At 35.5% G+C, this 20,469-nt stretch overlaps 1 protein-coding gene across 4 annotated transcripts in view; it reads left to right on the top strand.

Moving 5' to 3' along the window:
- The window catches only part of elg1 (enhanced level of genomic instability 1), a 57,230-nt gene extending 39,533 nt beyond the window's left edge, over positions 1-17,697 (top strand). For all 4 annotated transcript variants that reach the window (XM_069845394.1, XM_069845397.1, XM_069845396.1 and 1 more), the window contains exons 9-11: positions 2,918-3,095; positions 9,721-10,840; positions 17,279-17,697. In XM_069845394.1, coding sequence (XP_069701495.1) covers positions 2,918-3,095; positions 9,721-10,840; positions 17,279-17,537 — 1,557 coding nt within the window. In that variant the 3' untranslated portion in view covers positions 17,538-17,697. The remainder of the gene's footprint in view (positions 1-2,917; positions 3,096-9,720; positions 10,841-17,278) is intronic.
- The last annotated feature ends 2,772 nt before the right edge of the window (positions 17,698-20,469 follow it).

Here is a 20,469-nt window from a genome sequence, read left to right as displayed (position 1 = left end):
TGTTTGCTTTAGGAGTTTACTAAAATTATTATTAAAATCAATTAACGTAATAAAAATAATGTTTGAAACTGGTATAAAATATCTCAAGTTTAAACATATTTACGAAGAAATATATGCTTCCTGTAACTGACCTGAGAGATTATTGGAAATCATGATTCAAATTAACGATAATAAGGTGGTAACTTCCTGCTTGTAAAATAGCAGTTTCTTCAAATCCATGGAAATATGCGGACACGAGGTCTACTGATTTATTAAGTTCAGTATTGCCAGAAAGTAAGTTCTTCATATATAAAAAGGCCTATTCGAAGTGTGATAAATTTTGCGCTCATTAAAGAAAAAGAACGAAAAGAAATGCTGAGTAAAATACTGCAAACAGATAATTTACCCCATCTGGCTGAGGTTCTGGCTGATATGTATATCTATTTCTTGGTTCTCCTCTTATCTCAGCGAACATCATTGGAAGTCAAACTTTCTCTTGGCGTATCGTTGATTCTGGAATCTCACAGGGATGTGTTCTATGATCACTACTATTCACTATTTACATAAATGACATCCCTTCGACTCTACAGCACTGTAAGCATCATCTTTACGCAGACGATTTACAAATCTGTATCCATACAACCCCTGACTCACTCAATGACGCAATACGCAATCTTAATGAGGACCTTGAATCTATATCTGCATGGACCAGAAAGTTTGGTTTGACTCTCAATGCAAGAAAATCATAAGCAATTCTAGTGGGACATCGTCTATTATGCAACATTACTCCTGTTCTTCCAGTCAAATTAAACAACACATTAATCCCTTTTGCTTCCTGTGTTAAAAACCTTGGAGTTTACATCAATATGCATTTAAACTGGAATAATCAAGTAACTCATATTATCAAAAAAGTGCTTTCCATACTACATTCCTTAAACAGCATTCGAAAATTTCTACGATATCACTCAAAAAAATACTGGTTGTAACACTAGTAATTCCCCACTTTGATTATTGTGATTTTTTACTGAATGACCTCAATGTCAACCAGTCGCAAAGACTATAACATGTTCATAATTCTTGTGTTCGCTTCGTCTGCGATGTCCGTCGCATTGACCACATTACCCCATCCTTCCAAACTCTAAACTGGCTACGGCTTAACGAACGTAGAAATTTTCATTCCCTTGTTCTCATTTTCCAAGTCCTTCACACCTCTACATCTACTGTCGGTGACTCAAGAGAAGACAAGTGCGGAGTGAGAAAAAATGGTAGTTAATAGAGAATATTACGACAGTAGTGCAATAGTTGTACTACTAGTAAGCAGAAATGTTTCCTCTTACTAGTAGTATAAGTATTGCACGTGTTGTCGTAACGTTAACTATTAACTACCCTTTCTCCTCATTCCGCACTCGTCTTCTCCTACTATACCTACCTTGCTTCCCGTTTCAGTTACCTGTCATCATATCATAATCTCTTCACAAGCACACAAAATAGCCACATACTAGCCATACCAACACATAAGACATCATTGTATTCATCTTCATACACAATCTTGCTATCGCGCTTGTGGAATACCCTACCCAGTGACATCAGAGACTGTCGGAATTTAACAGTGTTCAAAAACAAACTTATTAAGCATTTTCTTATTATGTAGAGTAGGTTTAATTTTTACTTCATTAAAAAAAAATTCTCTCTTCTTCTACAATAAACTGTCTAGTCTTTATTAATCAATTAATCTTTTAGTACTTTGATTTTTATTGTATTGTAAATTTAATATTAATTGTAATTATAATTGTAATTTTGTATTCTTAATATTGTAGTTCTAATCTCCTGGTAGAGGGAAAGAGAAGGCCTAATGGCCTTATCTCTACCAGGTTAAATAAATTAATTAATTAAAATGAATAAATGAAATTAAAATAAATAAATAAAATAAATTAAATAAAAATAAATGAATGAATAAATAAATAAATAAATAGATAAATTAAATTTAAATAAATAAATATAAAATTAAAATAAATGAAGAAATAAATTAATAAATAAATTAAATTTAAATAAATAAACAAACAAATAAATGAAAATAAATAAACAAATAAATAAATAAAATGAAAATAAATAAACAAATTAAAATAAATTAATTAAATTAATATAAATAAATAAATTAGATTAAAAGAAATAAATAAAATTAAAGTAAATAAAAAATAAATTCATTAAATTAAAATAAATCAATTAAATTAAAATAAATAAATAAAATAAATAAATTAAAATAAATGAATAAAATTGAAATTAATAAATTAATTAAATTAAAATAAATAAATATAATTAAAATAAATTAAAATAAATAAACAAACAAACAAATTGAAATAAATAAATAAAATTAAAATAAATAAATTTAAATAAATAAATAAAATAAAATAAATAAATAAGTTAAATTAAAATAAATAAAAAATAAATTAATAAATTAAATTAAAATAAATAAATCAATTAAAGTAAAATAAATAACTAAAAATAAAAAATAAATAAATAGATAAATTAAAATAAATAAATAAATAATATGGTGCCGACCACACCACCTCATTCTAGTGCCGAGGTCATGGAAAGCATGGGGCTCTACCTCCATGCCCCCCAAGTGCCTTCATGGCATGTTACGGGGATACCTTTACCTTTACCTTTAAATAAATAATAATAAAATAAATAAATAAGTTAAATTGAAATAAATAAAATTAAAATAGGTAAGTAAAATAAAAATAAATAAATAAATAAATATCAACTGTAACTCCTTAAGAGTTGGTAAGCGGACCCATTTTCATCTGACATATGCTCAAAATGGCCTATAGAAGTGATTCCTAAAGCATAGGTCATTAGTCTTGAATCATCCCATGGAAAAAAATATGTGTTATGTTGGTGACACTGTTTATTTATAATCGTACACGTCTTTCTTCAGGTTGATATAGTGTATGAAGATCAGGATGAAGGATTTGTAGCAGCTCTGAACTCTTTAGTGACGTCATCAAAGAGACCAGTGATCCTTGTTACAACTGATTCACATTGTCCTCATCTTGCACGCTTTATGGAGCTACATCTTGTTCTGAAATTCAGTGCACCATCAACTAAAGCAATGAGTAAGTGTTTGTATGAATTCTGGTTGTGTCATGTTCAAGTGCATATGGTGTTCGAGATTTTAGGTTACTTTTGCCCTCACTTATGGAAACCTGTTTTTTTTTATTATCATGACACTAATAAGCATTAGAACTCGGAAGTTGATGACCTAAAAATCACAGAAAAATGATCTTAAATTTATGAGAGTATGATATTAAAATTAAAAAAAAAGACCATGAGTTTAATAGTAAATTACAAACAAAATAGTATAGCCTATTTCCATCTGAGGAAAATACTGCCTTGTTTACTTTTGGCATCTTTACGCTTCACCTGTGTGATACAATTTGCTGACTGTGGGCACTGCAGCTGCAATATATTCTGTTGCGTGAAAGGGGGGAAGCACGTAACATACGTGATCAGAAGTCAAGGCTGATATGGAAAATTCTTTTAAAACGCCATGCGTAAGCAACTGCAGTAGAGTCTGGAATATAGACTACAACTATACCGTAAAAAAAAATCCGTTCATGAGCAGAAAAAGGAAAAAATGCAACAAAAAATAGAATATTTCCTAAAAGGTGACCGATAGCCAATAAAAGACCGAATAATGCAAAATAAAAGTAGGCTACTGTATTAGTTCTTGGTTATTAGAGGAGAAAAATTCGCTCTGGCACCGGGGATCGAACCCGCGTCCTTGGTTCTACATACCAAGTGCTCCAATCACTGAGCTATGCCGAAGTTAAATTCAGAGCACCAGATCGAATCCCCTCTAGTGATTTTCCCTTTGTTGCCTTACTCCGTGTTCGACATATATGTTGAAATATTAAGTCAACTGCCATTATACAAGGAGGACACCTAACTAAGTGACTTGGTGGCCGGGATTCCACAGTATATTATGCACTGTTGGGCGAAGAATCTACGTAAAGATTAATTTTTTGGTCCTACAGAATATATCTGTTATGGTAACAATGGTTCTTAGAGGAGAAAAATTTGCTCTGGCGCCGGCAATCGAACTCGTGTTCTTGGTTCTATGTACCAAGCACTCTAACCACTGAGCTACACCAAAGTTCAATCCACAACACCAGATCGAATCCCCCTCCTCTAGTGATTTTCCCTTTGTGGCTTTACTCCATGTTCGACATACAGGGTGATTCACGAGGAAAGGTAAAAAATTTAAGCTGTGAATTCTTAAGTCATTCTGAATCAAAACGTTCATATGAATATGGGTCCCTTTTCGAACGGTTACGGAGATATGGCTCTTTGATTCCATTGTACTAATTAGCATTTAGAGACAGATAACTGACAAATTTAAAGTTTATATTCACGTATGGATACATACTTAATATTCTAGATGTCGGGGTCGATGTTTTTGCACATTTTCAAAGGTACCTCCTTCTGCTCCAATGCACTGTTCAGCACAGGCGTGAATCGCGCTCGTCACTCGGGAGAGTTTCATGTGGCTGTTCTCTATGCCGCATCCAAAATACGGTCGAGTAGTGCCTCGTTTCCCCCTTCCTTTGCTATACCAAGTCTTTTATCCAACCCCATAGACAGTAAATACTCTTCGATATGGTACCCTTCTGTTCGGAAAGTGTCGTTCATATTCAGCGACGGCATGCAAGGAACTTCCATCACACAAACCATAAACATACACAATATCGGCCGGTGTATTCTGTAGAAGAAAATTTATAAGACATCTTGAAAAACACAACACTTCCAATAACTGTACCTGTATAAATACTGTAATGTAGGTAGCTGACTGAACTGCTGTGAACTGGTATGTGATAGTGTATTTGTGTTCTGTGCTGGTTCTGTGTCATTACATCGGACAAGAGCAGGCGATTGGACATTTGTAATGCCCCATCACCCAATTTGTGAGGTGAATGAACTTCTCTTACCTATATCGCTCACAATGCAGATTCCAATGTTTCGTCATTCATTGTGATTGGTGACTTGTCTCACGTTCTCACGTCAGCAGCATATGGTAACGTCTGATTCACATTGGGACAAGACGTTTTACCAAAAAAAATGCATCTAGCTCCGCCATCGTTCATATGAACTTTTTCACTCAAAATGACCTAAATTGTCATATCCTAAATTCTTTACCTTTCCTCGTGAATATGTTGACGTATATGAAGTCAACTGCCAGTCAACAGCGTAACTCAGTGGTTAGAACGCTTGGTACGTAGAATCAAGGACCAGGTTCGATCCCCGGTGCCAGAGTGAATTTTTCTCCTCTAATAACCATTGTTACCATAACAGATATATTCTGTAGGACCAAAAAATTAATCTTTACTTATATTAGTTCATGTTGAAGTGAAACAAGTTTGTATTGCATCTTGCATTGTCTTGATGATATTCAACAATTTCCGAGCTCTGGTAATCACTTAATACATGTTTGTTAGTTCATGTATATTTGACTATTTCAGGACAAAAGTTGCGTATTTTGGACATATTGTGATGTATATTTTCTTTTGTAATACAAAGGTGGCTTATTCAGCAATTCTTTGAAGCTTTCACACCCTGTGGAAATGCGGCATTATTCTTATCTCATTTATTTTAGTACCATGTGAATCAGTTTATCTGAAACAATAACAAAAATGGATGCACAGTTTTTATTGTGTTTGTAAGATAGCAAAATTGTTATGTGGCGAAGCAGCAGCATTAGAAGAGGAATTGTCACAGGGAGAAATATGGAGTTTATACCATGCACTTTTGACTTCTTGTGATGTTGAGAGGTCATTCTCAGTATAGAAAAATCTGTTTTCCGATAAGCTTAAGAGCTTCACCATGGAAAACACGAAGATGACATTAAACGTTTCCTTTAATTCTCAGCTTTATAGTGGATGAAAGAGTGAAATGTTATATTAAGTAATACTCATATAGTGAAACTGAAGTTAGCTGTTTAACTGTGTTTTATTGCAGTGTACAATGTTTTACACAACTTCCAACAAATGGTACATGCATTGAAGTTTAAAGAATTGCCATCATTTTACTCCATTTAAAAACAAAAACATTTACGAGGTGTTATTTTTCAAAATTTATATAGCATATTATAGTGCATATTTTAAGATTTATAGAGCTTATTTGCATGCATATTTCGTACTTTATAAATTTATATAAATCCAGGCTGAGGATTGCCATATTTTGATAAGCAAAAAAGAGGACACTTTATTGACACCTACTTCCGAATAGATTGCTATCGTAGATCATGTACAGTATGTAGACTATTGAAGCTGAGGAATATTGCTAGTAGTAATTTTCTTAACTTTAAATAAGAAAATAATAATACAAACAAGTGAATTGGTTATGATTTAATCTTTATAACCATGAGTCTAACTATAAATCACAAAAACAATAAAAATAACACACAATTGCAATACTTTGGTATCCTATATTGTTATATATGACGATATTGTACCTGCAGTCTCATTGGGTTGACTTTTAAATTCAACATTTTGGACTGCAAACCACCATTCTTATAGTCGAAATACTGGATAACTATTGGAAAGAGCTTATCGAACCATGGTTACTTCTATCAGTGGAAACTCCACAATAAAATATTTCATTTTCTTCAATGGTTTTTAAAACATTTCCCAAAGAATCAGGTGCCAAAACAGAGTTTATAATTGCCTCTGTCTCTGTTTTTTCACAATAAACTTCTTCGCAATATCCAAATCTGGGAACGTCGTCTTCAGTAGGCCAGATGTGCATGCTATCACATTTTAACTATTGTGGTGTTTACCAGTGGGGAAGCGAAAGTTCCTTCTGCTGCAGTTACTTCATCTTCCAATTTGCTGCTAGGTTTTACAAAAAGTCAGTTAATTTTGTAGAAGAATTTTCTCCTCGAACTGCTCTTCTGTGTTTTTCGCAATCCAGATGCGCTTCCAAATCAAGTCCTCCTTTATTCGACACTGAAACAAATGTACCGGCTTTACATACCGTGCATTCACCCTCGAAATCATCTCTACCTCATCGAAAACAAGGATATTTCTTCTGTAACTCGGCAGAAAATTTACACCTTTTTTTTAGCATTTTTTCTCGTACAAACTACAATCATGCACAAAACAACAAAAGACCGTTATCAAAGTCGGCAACCAGCAAGCAATAGTAACCGGAAGATGACATATAACATTGCCACATAGTGATAACAGTTTTAAACACAAGACGCAAGCTTCCAAACATTACAAAATAAAACATCGATAATATTGCTGTCAAAGAGTACAGAAAGAAAAGAGCTTTACTTAACTGTAATGATTAGAAGGTTCCAAGTTACAACAAAGTAACTGTTACAAATGTTTGAGACATTTTCCTTCACTAGTAAAAACCTGTCCAGACGAAAAATTTAACCCTAAAAAAGAGGACATGTCTGGAAAAACCCGGACATATGGCAATCCTATCCGGGCTCAAATCATCAACATATGGCATACACGTTTTTGTCTTGATAAAAATCATACCATTAGGATCTACATCTACTCATTATTTTTTTATTAAATAATCTCACACCACATCCAGTTATAAATTTGTCCCTGTCCACAATAAACTGGGAATGAGAACCAGAATGAGAATGGGAAGTGTAGGACGTGAATGTGAAGATTTTTTTATTCACAATAAACTGAGAATGGAAATGATTATGCATATCGATATGCATGTCAGTAATGATATATAAAGTCGATATTACGCATTCTGATGTTATTTGTGTATAATTGACTAATGGCATTCTCTCATGAATATAAGGCAGCCAACATAAACACAGGCTAACCAACTTAAAAATTTATGACACTGGATATTTAAGAATTCAATTCACGTGGTATACACGTAGCATATACTGAAAGTGATTCTACTAGATTTTTTAGTTATTTAGGAAAGATGCGTGAGGAAGAAATTATGTCAAGGTCTGCTTGGTACAAAATATACGATGACCAAATAGCTTTATGATGACAACAGAGAGAATCTAGTAGGCTTTGATCAGAAACAAGAACGGGAAAGTTAAAACTTCGGCAACTTTCATGTTCCCATTCCCGGGCTCCAGCAAACTTCACATTAATTGTGAATGCTCACATTTAAATCTATGTATTTTAACAATTTTTCTGTTCCCAGTTTATTGTGGACCAGGCATTGCTTTGCATTTTGACTCCTAATAATTTCTTGATCACTTGATGGAAATGAACACTGAGAAATAACCTGCATTTCTCCTTAGCTACTACAGACTGTAAGGAAAACAAACTGTGGAACTACCAAGAGTCCACATCTGTGGAGTAACGGTTAGCGCATTTGCCCCCGAAACCAGGTGGCCCGGGTTCGATTCCTGGCTGGGGCAAGTTATCTGGTTGAGGTTTTTTCCGGGGTTGACGGAAAACCCAATATGAGCAAATGCTGGGTAACTATCGGTGCTGGACTCTGGACTCATTTCACTGGCATTATCACCTTCATCTCATTCAGATGCTAAATAACCTAAGATGTTGATAAAGCGTCGTAAAATAACCTACTAAAAAAAACTACCAAGATATTTGACAGGTGAATGTTCTTGAAATTGGAATGGGCAGTAATTACTATCCCTTTCATTGTTTGCTGATTAATGATGATGGTGAAGAAGAAAAGTAATCTTTCCTTGTTGATGTGATGAGACACAAATATCATCTTGCAAAATGGAGTTTTTCATTCTTGGTGTAGATCATATTGACGTACTATTTTCATAGATAATACTGTACTATGGAAATGTAGAGGAAGCGCAAAGAAAGCTTGCCCATTTGACTGATGCGCAGAGAACGATATTCGGTGCTTGTGCCACCATGCTCGTTACAGGGCTGCTATGAATCACCTAATGCTGATTACAGGGTGCATTCGAAAGCACGGTCTTGAGCTGTTCATATCGTGGAGTGTATTGTGCAGAGTGGGTAGAAGCCAGCGTTTGCGTTACATTTTCTGCGTTTTATCCCTGATATCAAGAGTTTTTATTGTTCAAAGTGTGTTTGTTAAATAACAGAGTTCTGTATAACATTCTATGTACTTAACAATGCCCCTATTTCGCTCTAAATTTGGAAGTGCTAATAAAACGTTACACAGTCAAACTAGGGAATTATTTATAACGTTTATAAATGTATGAAAAACAAAACAGGCTCCGCTCGTAACATAAGGAGTATATACAGATTAAAATAAATCGACCATATTACCTTAGTTATTGGAACGTTTTAATAAAATCACATAGTATTAGTGTTTTATTACAACGTCAAATATCAATAATTATTATACGATTACATATTTCTTATAACATCTTTGTCATTTCATTCAGTGATTTTATATGTAAAAAATTCGTGTTTTTGTATTTTCAACAATTACATATTTCTTATAACATCTTTGTCATTTCATTCAGTGATTTTATGTGTAAAAAAAATCGTGCTTCTGTATTTTCAACAATGTTATGTTATTAGTTACTCTGCAGCAAGGTTTAGGTTACGTTACATGCGCTGTGATAAATCTCACTCGAAACATCAAGCCAGCAGACGACTGAGAACTGTCGACAGTTTGCCAATCGAATCGAAGCGAGGTCGAGTATACCCAAACGTTTCCGAATGTTCGCGCAGCTTTCCATGGCAAGCTCTGCTTGCGTCTACTCTACCATAATACAGCAACATTTAATCTTTGTTTCAGGTGTTTGGTTGCAGTTGGTGTGTCTCCTGGAAGGCATTCGTGTAAGACGTACAGAAATTGAAAGGTTATTGGATTTGAACACTGGTGATGTTCGTCGAACAATGCTTCAATTACAGTTCTGGATACTTAGTGGAGGAAGCACCTTACCTCAAAGGTTAGAGCTACCTGATTCTACAGTACACAAGAACATTGTTTCAACCCCAATCCCAGACAGTGCAGTAGATGAACATTCAAACCTGAGTTGTGCTTCTGAAGATGAAACAGATGACACTCCATTATCCGTACCTGAGCATACTAAGTGTTTAGAAATGTTCATGGAATATGATGATCATCACTTGAACAACTTTCAGATTCCTCTGCCATTTGATTTGGTTCTCATATGGTGGAATCTTGCGTCACTTCTATCCTTACCAGAAGCTTCAATCCATGAAAGAATTAGTGCTTTGCCTTTACTTTGTGAAGGCATAACAGTGACTGATACAGAAGCTAAATCTTCTTTAGAAGAATTGGATCTTGTTAAAGATGTAACATCTGACGAGAGTGATTCTCTTATTATGAAGCCTAATTTGGAAGTTGGGAAGCATGAAATGAATATTGAAGTGCGTGAAGAGAATTCTATGGAAGGAGTAGGTTCTCAACAAGTGATGAAAACTATAAATACAACAAAAGAAGAAACAGTTAAAGAGAGTGAAGGAGACAGTGAGCAATGTTCGTTACAAAGTGTGACTACAGATACAGAAACAAGGGAAAACTTAAAATCTGAACTGTCAGAAATCCAAAAAACAGATAGGAATCGTTGTAGCCAGGGAGAGATGGACAGCATGTGTCGTATGATGGAGAGCATGTCTGCCCTGGATGTCATATCGCTCAATAGAGTCACTGCTAGTAGTAGGGAGCCTTGTATTCGAAGCTGGGATAAGGTTCCAAAGGACGGCACATCGTTGAATGAAGAGACTCATTGTCATTGGTGGGAGAATTCATTGTCAAGACTTATCTGCCACCATTTGCTTGAAGGCAGTGTAAAACACTGCAGAGCACGTCTACAAGATTCTCGAGGCTGCAGTAATACTGAGGAGGTCAGCAGGATTACATTCACGAGACCAACACAGCAGGAGTTACGGTAAGTTTGTTGGGTAATTCGTTATTTAGATTGTAACAACTGTAGTATAGAAAAAGTAAGTGGACCTAATGACATTTAACCTGGTGCTGATCACTATATGAGCATTTTACTAACAAGGAGAGGACACGCTCTGTATATCACCGAATAAAATAAGATTGTGTGAGACGAAAGTACAAGAAGTACTGTTTAAAGTCATACCTGGTATGGGTGGCCAATGACCCTCGTTTTGGAAATATTGGCTATTGTTTGTGACATACTTCCGTTGGGTGCTCAATAGGGAAGCATTGGACTGTGTAAAAGCGTAGCTCATATGGTTGGGTGCTGAGTTGTTATTCAGGGAACCTGCGTTCGAATCTTAACTGGTCCTATTTTTTTTCTTTTAATAATGATTAATAGTGTGATAATAGTAATCTATTTACATATATCATATTTCTCAATATATTGAACGCTTCGTCATGTTTTAAACAAATTGCTAATTAACTAACATTGTATTGTAAAGGATAAACAAGGAAATATTGCTCACGTAGGCAGGTCACTGGTGTCTGTTCTGTTTCTATTCCACTTCATTTTGTACATGTTTCATTATGATAAATATCATAAAAACACACAAAACATACACATTTCCTGCACCATGCACAGCAAATGGAAAAAGGTTGTCCACAGTCACATTTTTCCGCACTTCTGCTGCGAAACAGACATCTTTCACATTCACAAACACTTCTCGTTCGTTTATTAATTTTGATGCTTACCACGCATATTTCAACATGGCTTTGAATATATGAGCTGACAACTGAAAGTGAATTAAGGAGTGAACTTTGAGGGCATCCTTCCTTGAAGCAATTTGTCGTCCCGTTTGTAAAAGGAAAGAGCTATTTTGCAAATATTTGATAAAAATCTTCACCTGTCTAAAAAGATAAACATCACAGGACTGGCATAATCCAGCACATTTGGGTGAAATCACTTTAAGGTTGCACGTTACTTCATTTTCTTCATTTGTAAATATTTCATAATACAAAGAAGGATTTACCTGCCCTTCCCATGAGTCCAGAATTAGAAGAAATGGCTGCTCTTTCACATATGTCTTTATTACTTTCTCCAGGTATTGCTTATGGAATTGAGATGTCAGCTTTCCTGATGAAGAACGTATTACACATATATTTCCGAATTTAGAAGTGAGTTCATCTACTTGACGTTGCACTCTTGGGCCAAATTGTGCTTTCAGTTATAATAATAATAATAATAATAATAATAATAATAATAATAATAATAATAATAGTAAGTTTTAAAAAATGAGAAGGCATTAAGATTCGAACTGGGGTTGCCTGGATGACAACTCAGCATCCAACCATATGAGCTACGCTGTTACATAGTATAATGTTTACCTATTAGGCACCTAACGGAAGTATGTCACAAACAATAGCCAATATTTCCAAAACGAGGGGTCATTGGCCACCTATACCAGGTATGATTTTAAACAGTACGTCTTGTACTTTTATCTCACACAATCTTATTTAATTTGGTGATATATAGAGCGTGTCCTCTCCTTGTAAGTACCGAATTCAAATGAAAATCGCAACAAAATAAAAGGGGATGCAGGTTTGTCCCTTTCTCTAGCTGACTTTAAAAGTGTTGGCTATTATCTGCTATTATTATTAAATATCCGTGGAAAAGAACCCTAATTCACCAAGTGGTATGCTAGGGTTTTAGTTTTGTATACGGTATACCACTTATCTATACTACTTATTTTTTACACAGATAATGGTGAAGTATATGTCTACAGTCTTTTAAAGATAAAGTTTAGCAAGTCTATAAATTGTCTGTAGCAACAAGGTTTTTTGATCACTTCACATAGTGGAATCCTGTATTCGGTGTCGCATTCCAGAAGATGTGTCTTTATTTGAAATCTCTTTGCTTCAATAATAGGACAGTCAAATAGAAGGTGTTTCACACTGTGAAGGTCTTCGCGGCAGGAGCATGTAGAGTCGATGTCTGCTGGAATGTTGAATCTGTCGAAGTAAGTTCCAAATTTCCCATGTCCAGAAAGAAACTGCGTTACGAAAGTAGGTTTGAAGTGATGGCTTTTGAGTTGGTCGTGGATTGTTGGGAAGTAGGTGTCTCTTGTTAGTGATCCTGTTGTGCATGGCGAAATTCCAAGATGGCGGAAAGTGGTAAAGTCTGTGTATAGTCGGCTGGCTTTAACATTGAGTATTTGATAGTCTGCTGCATTAGTATTTATATAGTGTTGTGTCAGCGTAAGCATATCGCGAAATACACACGCAGGAGTGTTAGTGGCTTTGTAAAGGCTATTATCTGCTAGAAGAATTTTCTTTGAACAATACAAGATACTCTATGAAAAAAAAAAAAAAAAAATGTGCAAGATTAGTAGCTCAGTTATGATTGAATAATTGCTGTCATGTCTTTGTGAAGTCAGTGGAGTTGTAATCCTTTTCGGGTTTATTATTTCGTTTTAAATGTTGTTGTTTTCTAATGCCAGGCGTTTGACAATAAAGTCATTTGACCTCTTGCACTCCAATATTTTTCAAAGATATTATCAAGACCAACCACTGAAGCACAGATTTTGAGGTGTTCCGAATCCATTTTTTGATCAGAGTTGCACAATGGGGACTGATATATTCCAATTCTATGCAGGTGTTTGGCCAAACAGTCATGGCCTGTTGCCAATCTAAATGCAGCTACAGACGATTTTCGTGGTAAATCGGGAATTAACTGTGGATTATGATGCAGAGAGTTCCATTTTTTCCCTTGAGATTGTGTTATCAAATTTTGTTTGTTGAAGTCTAAGTATGTAGATTTAATAAATCTTTTCACAGAGTAATACATAGATTTAATAACAGGTCTGTAAGTAGCAGTGCTGCCCTTCTTTGCTAAAGCATCTGCATTCTCATTTCCCAGGATTCCACAATGGGATGGTATCCATTGGAATACAATTCTTTAATTGAGAGAGGATTTTAGTTATTTCTGCTGTTTGAGATGAAGGTGTGTCTAGAGATGCATGTTAATAATAGTACAGAATTCGCAATATTCTAGTTGTGCAACTTGAAAAACGGTGTGACTGCAAAAAAGTTGCATTAGTGTTTACACACTACATGCCGTTTATGTGGTGCAACTTCGTTACATGCAACTCCATCTTCATAGTTGTTTGTTAGTGCTACAGAGATTCCATGAGTTGTATGGGAAAGACAAAGAATTCTGTAAATATTTTATAGGAGGAATGTCAGAGAACGATTTCTATTGTCTGCTGGGGAAATTAGTGTTGTTAATACGAAGGAAAACATTAATGAGGAAGTCCATGTCACAGACAGAATGTCTTGCAGTAACATTGATATTTTTAACAACTAGTAAGTGGGTATGCAGCAGTGGAATGTATATAAACAGATATTTGTATTTGTTTCACCATTAATGTAATGATCATCTCAAGTCCGATCAGTGAAATATGTTACTAGTCAGTGATGTATGCAATGAAAGGGGAAAGGAACTGGCCACCTACTTGGCTTGGTTGCCTCATGAGTGATACCTTATTGGTGTCACTTAATGAGGTTCAAACCTGTCTTTGGGCAGTTGACTAAACAACAACAATGTAATGAGCCTGAATTATCCTTCAAATAATAGTCATATATATTGTTTTCTATTGAAGTGCACTATTTCATGTATAATGTCGGAGGTGTGTAAAACTATTTGTGAAGTTTTGAAGTGAAACTACTTAAAGGCAATCAGTTACATTTATTAAGAAATCCCATTTAGTTTTATATTTGTTTTCTGTGCAGCTTCATGATTTTGTGGACTTAATTCTATTTCTTTTGTTTGTGAATATTAACTTGCGAACTTTTTGTTTAATATGTTCTGGTGACTTGTTAATCTCTAATCTAGATTTGTTAATAGCATTTTTCCATTTTAGTTTATTGTTTTAGTCTGCTGACTCATCTTCCCATAAACATATTTTTCAATTCTCTAAGAAGATCAATATCTTTGTAATATGTCGTGTCCATTGTGCTTTCTCAGCCGTATATAGCCTATGAAATAATATATTAAATAATTTTTAAATGCTGAAAACGTACTAGACTTATCACTTACAGTACACAACTTGATCCGCTTTTGTTTTAAAGGGCTGTTGTCACGAGAGAAGAAAAAGTTTGGCCTATCTCACTGAAGTGCAGTTTCAGTGCATTGGCCATGAGTTCAGTTCCAGATTGTTATTTTAATTACACTGTAAACAAGATTCTATATACAGTGCATTCGTAGCAGGTGCGCCAATCTTCATCCAGTCCAAAGCCACCACGGAACGGTCTGGCCGAGCTACGAACGCACTGTATATTCACATAAACTTTGTAAAGTTTACAAAAATCACCAGGGCATCATCACTTCGTATATTGAAGAAAACAATGATTTTTATTACTATAGCCCCATGATACTTAGATCTTTTAGCACACATCAAGTTCCGTAATTACCAAATGAAATATTTCTGGACACGGGTTCCTGTATGAAATTTGTTCATAATGATCTCTTAAATCATCCCACAGAATCACTATATAAGCCAAAAACAATATAACAAATTATTACCTTTGTAGATTTCGCCTGAGAACTTAGAAGAAAAAGTCTTCTAACATTGAGCTGGTTTGTCACCAAAAGTAACGTAGTGCAATTCGTGATGTGAACAGCCCATGAAGGGCCGAGGCTGACCAGCCAGCTGATGGCCTCAAATCCATAGGTCTCAGCGGTGGTGAATGATCATCCAATCAGAATGGAGGGATTGTGTGGTCATCACAACGGTTTTCGAAACAATTTTGCAGCTTAGCATAGCTCCCCAAGTTAACCATGATGCTGGGGGTGGGCACTGATCCCACACTGGCCCAAATTTCATGAGAAAATCCCTTCCCCATGAGGACTGAAACAAGTGCTCATCCTGTAATGCAAGTCCAGGCATGATAACTTAGACCACAACACTACAGAGCAGGACAAAAATAGTATAAAGTAAACAACAAATAACACACCTTCTTTTCTTTCCCTTTAATAAATTACATTAAGTTCCTTCACAGTGATCAATGTCAGCCCTAGAAATCAGTCTTATCCTAGTTTACAGTACTTTTTTTAACTGCTTCTTTTGCTATACAGAGGAATTCGTTGCTAGATGCCCCAAAGTTTTGTTAATAAAATCTATATTTGTAGTTCGACAAGCAAATGTTTTATGCACATATCTTGAATTGCATAAAAATACGTCTCCCTTCCTCGCAGCAGGTTTGGACTCTTCCTGTGACTTTGAATAATTCCGTCTTTAAAGTGGCAGCAGCATTGGTAGCTGCATTTTTACGCGTAAAAACATATACACAGTGTTCCTTTCTCGTAAATACTGACAAATAGGTTCATTTAAAGTGTGAGGATGAATATTTCGGATAACATTTAATGTAAATGTGCACCTTCAATAAGTTATACAGGGTGTATCAAAATTAATAGCGAAAACTGAAATGGTTGAAAGTGATAATAGAAGCAAAAAAGTTCCAGTAAATGAGCTGTTTGCGAGATAATTGCGAATATTTGGTTACAAGCCGCCACTGATTTCATTTGTTGTTAACATCAAATTCTTTACTTGTTGCGCACAAGAAGCAGTCCGCGATGTGCTCTTGTTTACAAAACTGAACATTGCCGAGAGGTGGAACACCACCTTTAACAGGTTAAGAGTGTGCAGTAAATTGTAACATGTAATGTGCTGAAGTAGTATTATATTCCTTGTTAAGGTAAACCATGGGTGAAATTTGAGCCAATTTAGATGGGGAATTAAACGAAAAGTATACATTTCAAATAAATTTGCATTAACTAGGACGATATTTCATAATGAAGTCAGTGGCGGCTTGTAACAAAATATTCGCAGTTATCTCTGTTTGCAGATTCATGTTTACTGGAACTTTTTTGCTTGTATTATCGTATACTTTCAACCGTTTCAGTTTTCCCCTCTATTAATTTTGATACATTCTGTAAACAGAAACTGGTAAGTTAGGAAGCAATTGAAAGCCTCGTCAGTAAGCATTGAGGAGGCTGGAAACTGTCCGAAGAGATGATACAGTATTATCACATCATCACTAAAATCATTACGCAGGTGTTCCTAAAAAACTAATTTGTCATATTCTGCATGTATAATAGCTGACATTTAAGAAAAAATGTTTGCTAAATTTGGACATCGAGTAGAAAGGCTATTTTCAGCATTAGTTTGAAAAAGTTGTATTTTTCATAATTCAAGGCATGTGTCTGTGAATTTAAGCGATTTTATTAACAGAAGTTTGGGGCCTCTAATGAGAGAATCACATTGTACATTACAAGATTTTTTCCCGCTCATGGCATTGTCTGACTCATAAGACACTTCTGTCCTAGTTTAGCGCATGAATTTTATGTTTAAGATTACCGAAACTATTTACTATGATATTACAGATGGCGCTTGGTGCAGCATGGAGCAGATGAGGCTACTTCCCCTGCAATTCCACTGTGGAGTCATCCTAACCACTCTTCAGTGGCTAGCGACTACAGTCCCATGCTGCGAGCTGTGTGTCGCTATGAGCAGGGTCGACTTGTTTCCAGTACAAGACGTCGCAGCAGATTTTTTCACTACCTTAAAGGTCTTAACATACATGTAAGTGACACTACTTTTGAGACATTGTGTGCTGTTTTTGCTAAGAAACAATCGACATAACAGTTGTGAAGAATTTTGTATATTGTAAATAATTTTTTTAAGTTGTATGCGACAAAACAAAAAGTATCAGTTGTAATTTTTAGGGGGCCAGTTTTCATTGTCATGTACAAAGATGTTAGATTGATGTAAATAAATTTTATTATGCAAGAGAAAAAAAAAAGATAAGTTGTAATATTTGTTACGTACCTTACATAATAATGGTCCTTCAACTCAGTCACCACCTCCCAGCACCACTAGCACCATCAATATCCTGACGGAATAGGGGTTTAAATAAAACCTTGGTATTTTTTTCTCGAAAATCAGTTTGTGTTCGGGATTCCCAATTTGTTGCCATTCTGTCTGAAGTAAGTCTCTCCTCTCTCCTCTTCTCTTTTATTTATCCTCTTCTCTTGTCTTCTCTCTCGTCTTCCCTCTCTCTTCTTCTCCCCTCTCTCCTCTTCTCTATCCTATTCCCTTCTCTTCTCTTCTCTTCTCTTCTCTTCTCTTCTCTTCTCTTCTCTTCTCTTCTCTTCTCTTCTCTTCTCTTCTCTTCTCTTCTCTTCTCTTCTCTTCACCCTTCTCTTTCCTCCTCTTCTCTTGTCTTCTCTCGTCTTCTCTCTCTCTTCTCTCCTCTTCCCTCCTATTCCCTTCCCTTCTCTCTTCTCCTCACCATTGCTCTTCCCTTCTCTCCTCTCCTCACCTTTGCTCTTCCCTTCTCTCTTCTCCCCTATCTTCTCTTCTCCCCTATCTTCTCTTCTCTTCTCTTCTCTTCTCTTCTCTTCTCTTCTCTTCTCTTCTCTTCTCTTCTCTTCTCTTCTCTTCTCTTCTCTTCTCTTCTCGCCTTTGCTCTTCCCTTCTCTCTTCTCTCCTCCCCACTCTTCTCCCTTCTCTCTTCTCTTCTCTTCTCTTCTCTTCTCTTCTCTTCTCTTCTCTTCTCTTCTCTTCTCTTCTCTTCTCTTCTCTTCTCTTCTCTTCTCTTCTCTTCTCTTCTCTTCTCTTCTCTTCTCTTCTCTTCTCTTCTCTTCTCTTCTCTTCTCTTCTCTCCTCTCTCCTCTCCTCTCCTCTCCTCTCCTCTCCTCTCCTCTCCTCTCTTCTCTTCTTTTCTCTCCTATTCCCTTCTCTTCTCTTCTCTTCTCTTCTCTTCTCTTCTCTTCTCTTCTCTTCTCTTCCCTTCCCTTCCCTTCCCTTCCCTTCCCTTCCCTTCTCTTCTCTTCTCTTCTCTTCTCTTCTCTTCTCTTCTCTTCTCTTCTCTTCTCCTTCTCTTCTCTTCTCTTCTCTTCTCTTCTCTTCTCCCCAATCCCTCCCCTCCCCAATCCTCCGCTCCCGTCTCGTCTCGTCTCCTCTCTTCCCTTCCCTTCTCTTCTTTCCCCACTCTTCTCTCCCTTCCCTTCCCCCTTCCCTCTCCCCTCTTCGTCTCATCCCTTCACTCCTCTCCTCTTGAATTCAAAATTTTAAAATTCAAAATTTTCTAAATTTCAGAATTCAAATATCACAAAATTTGAAATATTCACCTTCAAAATACAAAATTCAGTATTTAAATTTCAAAATTTCAAACATTGGAAATTTAAAAATTCAAATTCCCCAAAATTAAATATTTAGTAATTAAAAAACTCAAATTTTTAAAAATGTTAATGCTTGATAGTTATATATAATAAAAGTAATACAGGGTTGGGCAGATAAAACCGGCCCCATCTCATGTCATATGATTTGGAAAATAAATTATGTAGATGTAGGGTATTGATTTTTTCTTTCTTTTTTCTTGAAAATGTAATTATGTTGGCTATACTGTATCTTCCGCGTGTTTTGTGTCATTGTTGTTGCGCCATTGTTGCTTATAACCTCTTCTGATTGCTGTTTAAAAGTCAGACGTTCTAAACACATGTAAAGAGTTCTTTAAATGAGCATGACTTATTCAATACCAGAGCGAATATTCATTGTGGAGGCGTATGTACCTACAGACCAGCCCTATTAAGGAAACAACAATTATTCAGAGACAAATATCCGCTTCGCTCAGTACCAGCGAAAAGCAGCATTCAAGATTTGGTGCGAAAATGGCATGCGACTGGATCCATAAAAAATGTAACAAGGAACAGAACTCCTTCTGTCCGGACTCCTCAACTTACGGCGCGAATTAATGAATTTATAACTAGGAGTCCTCGAAAGTCTACCACGAGATTGGTTCAACAGGTTTATGTGAGTAGGAGAACTTGCGGACGTGTGTTGAAGTGTTTGAAATTCAAACCGTAGGCCTACCGAGTGACAGCTGTACAACAATTAAAAGAGCCCGATAGAGATAAACGTGTAAATTTCTGCAGCTGGTTGTTGGATATGGTTGCAGTTGCATCTGCAGACCCATGAGGAATTGACACGTGTTTTTATGAACCTGTTAAAACGTGCACAGAAGTGTCTAGATGCAGATGGAGGACACTTCCAACATTTATTATGAAGGTAAATGCATTTTATTTTCATTCCATTTGAAGTTTGTTTCAAATCATTAGTACCTATCAATGTCATAACACGGACCGGTTTTATCTGCCCAACCCTGTATAATACAGTTATATGAACACTTTTTAATAACTGAATAAAATTAATAAAATCTGTTAAAAACAACTGTACCAGCGTCGTGGTACTACCACTGAAGATGGTGGAGCATTCATCCGAAACATGTATGGTTTTTAACCGATTTTATTAATTTTATTCAATTATTAAAAAGTGTTCATATAACTGTATTATATTACTTTTATTATTTATAACTATCTTACTCATGAACACTGTTGCATCTGACCTAACTTATGTACTTAATTTAATGCTTGAATTTTGAAATTTTGAATTGCAAAAATCTTTAATTTCGAAAACTTGAAATTCTTCAACTTAGAAATTTTGAATTTTTGAATTATGAAATTTTAGAAATTTGAAAATTTCTAACCTAGATTTTGACATTTTTGAATTTTTA

The sequence above is a fragment of the Periplaneta americana genome, chromosome 14 (assembly GCF_040183065.1).
Source record: "Periplaneta americana isolate PAMFEO1 chromosome 14, P.americana_PAMFEO1_priV1, whole genome shotgun sequence".
Classification (NCBI taxonomy): domain Eukaryota; kingdom Metazoa; phylum Arthropoda; class Insecta; order Blattodea; family Blattidae; genus Periplaneta; species Periplaneta americana.
Note: the sequence above shows the minus strand (reverse complement) of the source record. Positions and strands in the feature narration are given on the sequence as shown.